We start from the raw sequence: 8,215 nt of genomic DNA, 5'->3' as shown, positions 1-8,215 counted from the left end.
CTATTTTGGACCAAAACCCAAGAATGCTCGAAACGAAAATCCAATTCGTAGAACTTGTAGAGAATCCTTCCCTAATCCTCGTGGTAACGTCGGATCTACGATTCTCACTACATACGGCGAAGAAATATAGAGAGTAGGTTGAGTTTTTAGAGAGATAGAGAGAGAATTTAAGTTTTCTTAGTTGAGAAGTAATGAAAATATTTATAACCCTTTGACCCAGCCACTCCTCGTCGACGAGACTCTGTACTTCATCGCCGAGAACTACAAAGACTTTGTCAACGAACTCTGACTTTGTCGACGAAACTTGCTTAGTTACCAATTTATCCATCTCTTAATTAATTAATTAATTAATTCCCCATATCATGATTCGGGTTCTTACACACAAGGTCGTTTGTCGACAAAGGAAGAACCTCGTCGATGAACCCTAAGCCTGATATTTTCTGGACGTTCTGGATCTCTTTGTCGACAAAGCTATGAATTTCGGCAACGAATCTCAGAAGGGCCTTTGTCGACGAAAACATGGAGTTCATCTACGAAGCCTGCTGAAAATTCCATTTTTCCTTTCTTATTTAATTTCCTTATTTTCCTAGTTCGGGTCTCTACATCTCTCATCTTCTTTCTATACCCTACTTACTTTAAGCATGCAAGTGTGTATACAAGCATGCAATGTGTGTATACAAATGTGAGGAATAGGGTGCCCTTTTATAGGGTAATATGGATAACAAGACATTTATTTGGGTGGAAAAATCGAAGTGGTGGAAGATGGGGCGACATTCATATTTTTCATAACATGAATGAAGTTTTTTATTTTTTGATTGATTTGATTTCTTATTATTTCATACATTTAAAAATAATAATAATAAATAATTTCAACCATTTAGTGTTAAAGTTGGCTAAGAAACCAACTAAAATTTGAAACTTATATGATTCGAAAATCATATAAATTTTTAAAAGTTAAATGGCGTGATCTTTCTCAAACTGGAGATTTTAACATTTTCTTCAAATTTAAATTAAAATTTTGGTGGCTAATTTTTATTTATTTATCAATTCTATGGCTATTTATTATTATATGTGTTTTAAAAGATAATAATAAAATAATTTCAATAATATATTATTAAAATTTGACCAAGAATTCAATCCAATTTGAAAATTGGATGATCAATGAATTAAGTTAAATTCAAAATTAAATGCAACTATAACCTTTTCCAAACTAGGGATTTAGACCTTTTTTTTTTTTTTAAATAAATTTTATGTTCACTAGAATTTTTTTATTCTTTGATTTTATTGGCTATTTATTTTTGTATAAATGTGAAATAATAATAAAAATATTTTCAGCCGTAACACCTTTTTAGCGTGTTGGGACCCCATTAAGAAGTATGAATTTCATCAAGTTCCAAGTTCAAGCGCTCATTCATTCATCTTCATTGCAAATTCGATGAATATATGATTAAATTGTAAATTTGATTTTTTTTTTTTTAAATGATTATTGAGGAGAGGTAGGGGACCGGAAGGACAGGCCCACCCTATCTTCTACCCTAAATTTCGTTTTTCTGATTGTGTTGGACCTTATGCGAAGATTTGAGAGGAGGGGGCAATTTGGTTAGCGTGTGGAAGAGAAGAGGTCTTACTGATTTCTGAAGGGCAATGTAGTGCATTTACATTTGGAACACACGCACCCCCGCTCGCACTGCATACCTGTTGACAATTATCATGCCTCTATTTTTTTGGCAGTTAGAGCCCACTTTTTACCTCCCTCCCTCTCTCTCTCTCTCTCTCTCTCTCTCTGGCCCTGTAGATTTGTCTTCGACTGAGAAATGAGAATTTTTGTTCGGCTTTCCTCAACTGCACCCGACTCTCTGATCTCAGATTTTGTCGTCTGGTTCTCGTCTATTTCCTATCATCAAATCAGTCTCTTCCTTTCATTTTCTCATCTGGGTATTCTCTGCTTCTCATGAAATCGCTCTCTGCATTCATTTTTTTTTTCCTTTTTTTTCTCATCTGGGTTTTCTTCAACAATTGCATGTGGGATTGATTTTGTTTCTCTAAATTAATGGGTTGTTATTTATGTTAAAATTCGTAAAGCCATGTCTGGCAGCCATTCAGAAGCACCTAGTGGTTGCTCAAAGGCTTCAGCCGAGCTGAAGCTGTACCAGGCTTTCATCTTCTCTGTGCCAATTTTCTTCACTTTTGTTCTCCTCTTCTTGTTCTACCTCTTCTATCTTCGTCGTCGGAGAGTCGACTGGACTTCTTTTCGAATGCGAGCTTCATTAACCGACGCCGACGACCCTTCCAGAGTAAGAAAGATCTCTCTCTCTCTCTCTCTCTCTCTCCGCACAAGCTTCGCATTAATGACTTTTTTTTTTTGACAGGCTGAGTTGGGCTTGAAGAAGGAACTCAGGGAGCTGCTGCCCATCATTGTGTTCAAGGAGACCTTCTCTATCAGAGATTCGCAGTGAGTGAGCTCCTTTCTGTATGTTTTAATTTTGCCTTTTATTATTGAAATTGAAGGGTTTTTGTTCTTGTATTTATTTATTCAATTATTTTTTCAGTTTTTCTTGCACCGTCTCTCTTTATGTTGTAGAAAAGGGTTTTTGGTCGCAGAAAAAGGTTTTCTTAGTTGGATGGACTCTCTGTTGATAATTTAGTTCTAAAATCATCTACATAAGTTCCTAAAAATATGAAAAAGGAAAGAAACAAGAATTTCGAATGAAGTTTGCATCTTAGAGTGATGCATGCCTTACCATGTATTGGAAAGGATCAACTGTGTCTTGTAAGGAATCTGGTAGTTGTGTTAACCCCAAACCCTGGTAGCAGAGATCACTCGCAGAATGTTATAACACAAGTGATGGTTTAGATGTAGAAATTCAAGGTGAAAAAGGAAGTTATATGTGGTTTTTAGGATTTCTTTGTCTATTTGGGTTAACATTTTTGCCAAGAAAAAATCAACCTTTTTTGTGATTCTTTGATGATAAAAAATGCACCTGCAAAAGGTATAGTAAGTGATTTGTTCACAAAATAACATAATTTCCATTACGGTTGATATGGGTTCTGTAATTCCAAAAGTTGAATGCTAGGTCTTTAGTGTCATTAGAGATTATCTTATAGCCTATTGGAGCTCATATCTTTACGAAAAATGTGTTAAAATGTTTCATTGGTGTTGATTGCAAAGAACAATTAAAATACTTCAAGAATATGATTAGAATTTTTGTTGTTTATCTGGAAACCCATCAAGTGAATCTGCAAACAAGTAACTTTCAGGCTGTAAAGAAAACTGAATACTCTTTCAGATTATCAATGAAGCTAAAGAATTAGCAAAGTTACAAAAATGAATGAATATTACATATGCCCAGCCAGTTTATATACAAGGGCGGGCTAACAGAAAACTAAAAATAAAACAATTTTCTGTTAAAGAATAATTTGTTACAGACATTTTACTAAAACTACCATTGATTACAAAATAATTATATCACAGGCAGCAAATCTTCATGACCCATGCTCTGTTCTTGGATCAATGAATTGCCTTTCACTAAGTTTAACACCCCAGCATTACCAGCATTAGTGATTAGCTCATTAAGTTAACACCCTCCCTCAAGAGCAAAGCTCTTGCTGCTTGATCATCCAAAGTACAATCCAGATATTCAACTTGATGAGCAAAGATATTAATCAATCTTAACTTCTTGATCATTCTAATATAGTTGTCTACACCAAGTGCCTTAAGAAAAATGTTGGCCAACTGATTTTTAGATGCAACATGAAAAGTCTTGATTGTACCATCTAGAACTCTATTTCTAACAATATGACAATCTGCTTCTATATGTTTTGATCTCTCATGGAACATTGGATTTGCAGCTATATGTAATGCTGCCTAGTTGTCACAGTAAAGTAAAACTGGTTTTCATGCTTAACTTGTAAATCTCTTAGTAAAAATAAAATCCAAGTAATTTCACAGGTGGTGCTTGCCATAGATCTATATTCAACTTCAGCTGAAGATCTTGATACCATTGATTGCTTCTTTGATTTGCTTCTTTGATTTCCAAGAAATCAAAGCATCTCCTAGAAAAACACAATACCCAGTAAGAGACTTCCTTATCTGGACATCCAGCCCAATCAGCATCACAATATGCCTTCAGCTGTAAATCTGAACCACTAGGAAATAAAATTCCTTGTCCAGGTGTCCCTTTGATGTATTGCAGGATTCTTGTTGCAGCCTGCATATGAGGAACTCTCGGTTTGGCGAAAAACTGACTTAGCCTGTTCCTGGATTGCAAGTAACCTGATTAACACTTGATCTTCCTTTTGATTTATATCCTAGTGGATAACCATGTAACTTGTAACATTTATCAATTGTATGTCCAAGCATGTTGCAGTGAGTGCATAACATTCTCTCCCTTTTGTTATTTCCTTTGTTCCAAGAAGAATTTCCAGAATTGCTTCCCTTCGAATTGGCGTACATTATTATTGAGTCAGATTTGGCAATGTAATATCCTCCATGTCCTACATTCTTGTGAGACTCTTCTTGAGGAACCAAGGCATAAATCTTGCTGATTGAAGGAAAAGGCTCCTGCATCAGAATTTGAGTCCTTATAGTCTCAAAATTCACATTCAAACCCATCAAAAACCTCATAACATAAGTCTTGTCATGAGAAGCATTTAAGGTTTTGATTGCTCCACAAGTACACTCTGGTAATGGCTCCAAATTCAACAGTTGATCCTACAGCTTCTTGAATCTTGTGAAGTACTCTGTAATTGTCATCTGGTTTTGAGATATATTAGAGATCTCCTTCTGAAGATTGTAGAGTTTGGGACCACTGCCCTGTCAAAAAAGTTTTTGCAATTCAAGTCACATCTCTCTGGCAGTTTGACAATATATCATGTTGCTAGATACATCAACTTGCATGGAGTTGATCATCCATGAAATCACCATTGTGTTACTGCTTAACCAATCTTCATAGAAAGGAGATTCTGGATCTAGCTCAACAATTTTGCCATTAATGAAACCTATCTTCTTCTTGGCAGTGAGAGCTAAGATCATAGCCCTGGACCAAGAATGGTAATTCTTCATTCCAAGTAATGGTTGCGTAACCAAGATGTTGCCTGGATTTTCATTCGAATTAAGAAAATATGGATTTGTAAGATTTGAAGAACTGGTTTCAATGTTTGGATTACTCGATTCAGGAGATGCCATGAATGATTTTCAAGAATTCAGTTGAGGAAGACAATTAGAAATAATGAAGAAAAAAAAATCAAGAAATGGAAGAGAATTAGCTAGGAAATCAGCCAAGCTTTGCTAGCCGAGAAGCTCTGATACCATGTAAAGAAAACTGAATACTCTTTCAGATTATCAATGAAGCTAAAGAATTGGCAAAGTTACAAAAATGAATGAATATTACATATGCCCAGCCAGTTTATATACAAGGGCTGGCTAACAGAAAACTAAAAATAAAACAATTTTCTGTTAAAGAATAATTTGTTACAGACATTTTACTAAAACTACCAATGATTACAAAATAATTATATCACAGGCAGCAAATCTTCATAACCCATGCTCTGTTCTTGGATCAATGACTTGCCTTTCACTAAGTTTAACACCCCAGCATTACCAGCATTAGTGATTAGCTCATTAAGTTTAACAAAGGCGTCATAACAACATTCACCTACTCCTCCTGAGGCATGGAACATGTGCAGATTGATGGTTTAAATAGATAAAAGGAGGAGACATGAAAATAATCATGGCTTTATTGGACATTAATGAATGTGAAAAGAAATAATGTATGCTGTAGATTACTTGTGACAGTGGTGCAGTCAAATGATAGAGGCTGAGCTTTAACAGCAAGGGTACTGGTGCCTAAACAATTTGACATCATTTGAGGTTAAAAATTTTTAAGTTGTGGTATTGAAGTTAAATTGTAGCTGCATGCCAACGCTGTATCTGAAGCACTGATGATGGATGGAAAGGTGGGATATGGGGTTTGGATGTTAATGGTAAAGATGAAAGCAAGAGATCAAGAAGATGAAGATGCTGGTGATATGTTTCCAACTCAGTAAAGCGTGGAAATTTTTAGGAATTATTCATTATTTTGCTATTTGCATCCTTTGAATCCCATTGGAAAGAATGAGATGTTGAAGTATTACAAATGGGATGATATTGTGAGAAAAGCAAGATGTCACAAAGGTGAATGGTTTACTATTCTCAAGGGTCTTCTAAGAGTAAAACTCCATCCGTTACATTATTTTGCCAAGTGAACTTTTTCCTAATGTCACTTTCGACATTCAACTGACGCAGTGTAAGTGATAAAAGTGGTAATGTTTAAGGGAAGTTGTGTGTTGTCTTAACAAATCTCAGGAGGTCTGCATAATTGAAAAGCCTCAAGGAAGGTTGTGTAATCCACCTATGCAGTTCTTGAGGATTGCAAGGAAAATGTTGAGGAAAACAAATGATGAGTATTTTTCTGTCTTTAATCAGAAAAAAAAAAAAGGGACCAATGGAAAGAACACCTACTACACAAGGAGCTCACACAACATTGGGGTCTAGGAGAGAATGAGAGGTTGAAGTATTTAATATGAGTTGATATTGAGTGAAAAGCAAAATGGCCACAAAGGTGGAATGTTTATTATTTCCAATATGGGTGAAAGCCTATCTGTTTTATTATTTTTTTAAGTAATCACTTTTCTATTGTCACTTTTGACAGTGAACTGATGAAGGGGTAAGTTTTACCAGCAGTAAAGTTTAAGGGAAGTTGGTGTTATCTTAAAAACTCTTGGGCTCGAGTAATCGACAAACCTCAAGGGAGGTCTGCATAGTTTACCCTATCATCTTTTTTGAGAATTGTATGGAAATTTTTTCTTGCTGCAGAGTAAGAGAACACACTAGGACCATAGAGGGAAAGGACACTTACTGCACAAGGGTCTCCCATGACATTGGAGTCGAAGGGGGCATGACACCTGTTGCCTTCCCGTGAATTTGAAAGAGATTTTTTTCCATATGTCCTGAATAAATTAAAAATGAAATGAAGAGGGGCACCTAAAGCTAGCTAATAATATTTCATGAGTTACATGTTAGGCCAGTCAGCCATATGTTATGTGGATTTAAGATTCACCATTATGGCTCGTCTCTCATCTAATGAGGAACCTTCACCCTCTTTCTTTTTTGCAGATGCTCAATATGCCTAGGGGACTACCAAGGGGAGGATAGGATTCAACAGATACCTGCATGTGGCCATACATTTCACATGGAGTGCATTGACCATTGGCTTGCGACCCACACTACCTGCCCTCTCTGCCGCCTCTCCCTCCTTGTGTCTGCTAGAGCTCCAACCGAAACATCCAATTCCGAAGTAGAAGCCAATCATGGGTCTTCCAATGTAGAGAATATTGGTGAAACATCCGTCCAATGCTGGCCCCAGACCAGTGATGGAGAGACACATTCTGATCAACATTTCTCCGTGCTGAGGAATGGAGATGGAAGAATTGCCCAGAGTGGCTCTGAAGGAGAGGAAAAGTAGCTCCCATTGTGCTGAGCAAAGCTGAGTCCTCTTCATTATCAAATTTAACGACAAATATTTCTACCTGTCTTGCCTGTATAATTACTTTGTATGCTCCTATGTATATACAAGTGATGACCAAGGGATTACATTACTCAGCCTAATTTTCTTCTTGAAGACAAAGCAAACTGATTTTTGATCTGAAGTTACTCTGTAACTGTAACATTAATTGTACCAAAGAACAGCTTACCAGAATGGGTTTCAGAGTGGTCAGCAAGGTCCAACTGAAAAGACAGAAACAGCAAAAAGAAGGTGGTATACAAATTATTATTTTGGTCCTGAACTGGGTTTGGCTCTGATTAAGTGATCATGCTTTAGTGAAACATAATGTAGTTTATAAGCCATGATCTGCGTAGCTTGACCTTTTGTTACAACCTATAAAATAAAAACTAACACCAAAGCTCGTCCAGAGCAATATTTTGAAGTTAAGATTTGAGTTTTTACATTTGGGTTAATCTTAGGTTCTTGTATGTTGAAAATGATTATAAATGGTTTTGCAGCCTGCTCATCTGTCCTCATTTTGCTTGAATACAGCTTGCTTTTCTCGCTTGTCTTTTTATTTTTTCCCCTTTTATGTTTTTATTTTGCAGATTTTTGTTTTAATGCAAAAGAGTACAGTTCAATTATTACGGTGGAGATGTGTGAGTGCTTTAATTTGCAACTATATCTTTATA

At 36.0% G+C, this 8,215-nt stretch overlaps 1 protein-coding gene across 1 annotated transcript; it reads left to right on the top strand.

Annotated features, from left to right (window-relative positions):
- The first annotated feature begins 1,537 nt into the window (after positions 1-1,537).
- LOC131165754 (RING-H2 finger protein ATL7-like) lies at positions 1,538-7,820 on the top strand. The gene is made up of 3 exons (XM_058123793.1): positions 1,538-2,294; positions 2,370-2,452; positions 7,154-7,820. Exons 1-3 carry the CDS (start codon positions 2,085-2,087, stop codon positions 7,500-7,502), a joined length of 642 nt encoding a protein of 213 aa, XP_057979776.1. The 5' UTR covers positions 1,538-2,084; the 3' UTR covers positions 7,503-7,820.
- The last annotated feature ends 395 nt before the right edge of the window (positions 7,821-8,215 follow it).

The sequence above is a fragment of the Malania oleifera genome, chromosome 10 (genome assembly GCF_029873635.1).
Source record: "Malania oleifera isolate guangnan ecotype guangnan chromosome 10, ASM2987363v1, whole genome shotgun sequence".
Taxonomy (NCBI): domain Eukaryota; kingdom Viridiplantae; phylum Streptophyta; class Magnoliopsida; order Santalales; family Ximeniaceae; genus Malania; species Malania oleifera.
Note: the sequence above shows the minus strand (reverse complement) of the source record. Positions and strands in the feature narration are given on the sequence as shown.

Excerpts from the sequence above, each read along its gene's own strand:
- LOC131165754 (XM_058123793.1), top strand. The coding sequence starts at position 2,085 with ATGTCTGGCAGCCATTCAGAAGCACCTAGTGGTTGCTCAAAGGCTTCA. Across the intron at positions 2,295-2,369 it reads ACGCCGACGACCCTTCCAGA|GCTGAGTTGGGCTTGAAGAA; the intron begins GTAAGAAAGATC and ends TTTTTTTGACAG. Across the intron at positions 2,453-7,153 it reads TTCTCTATCAGAGATTCGCA|ATGCTCAATATGCCTAGGGG; the intron begins GTGAGTGAGCTC and ends TCTTTTTTGCAG.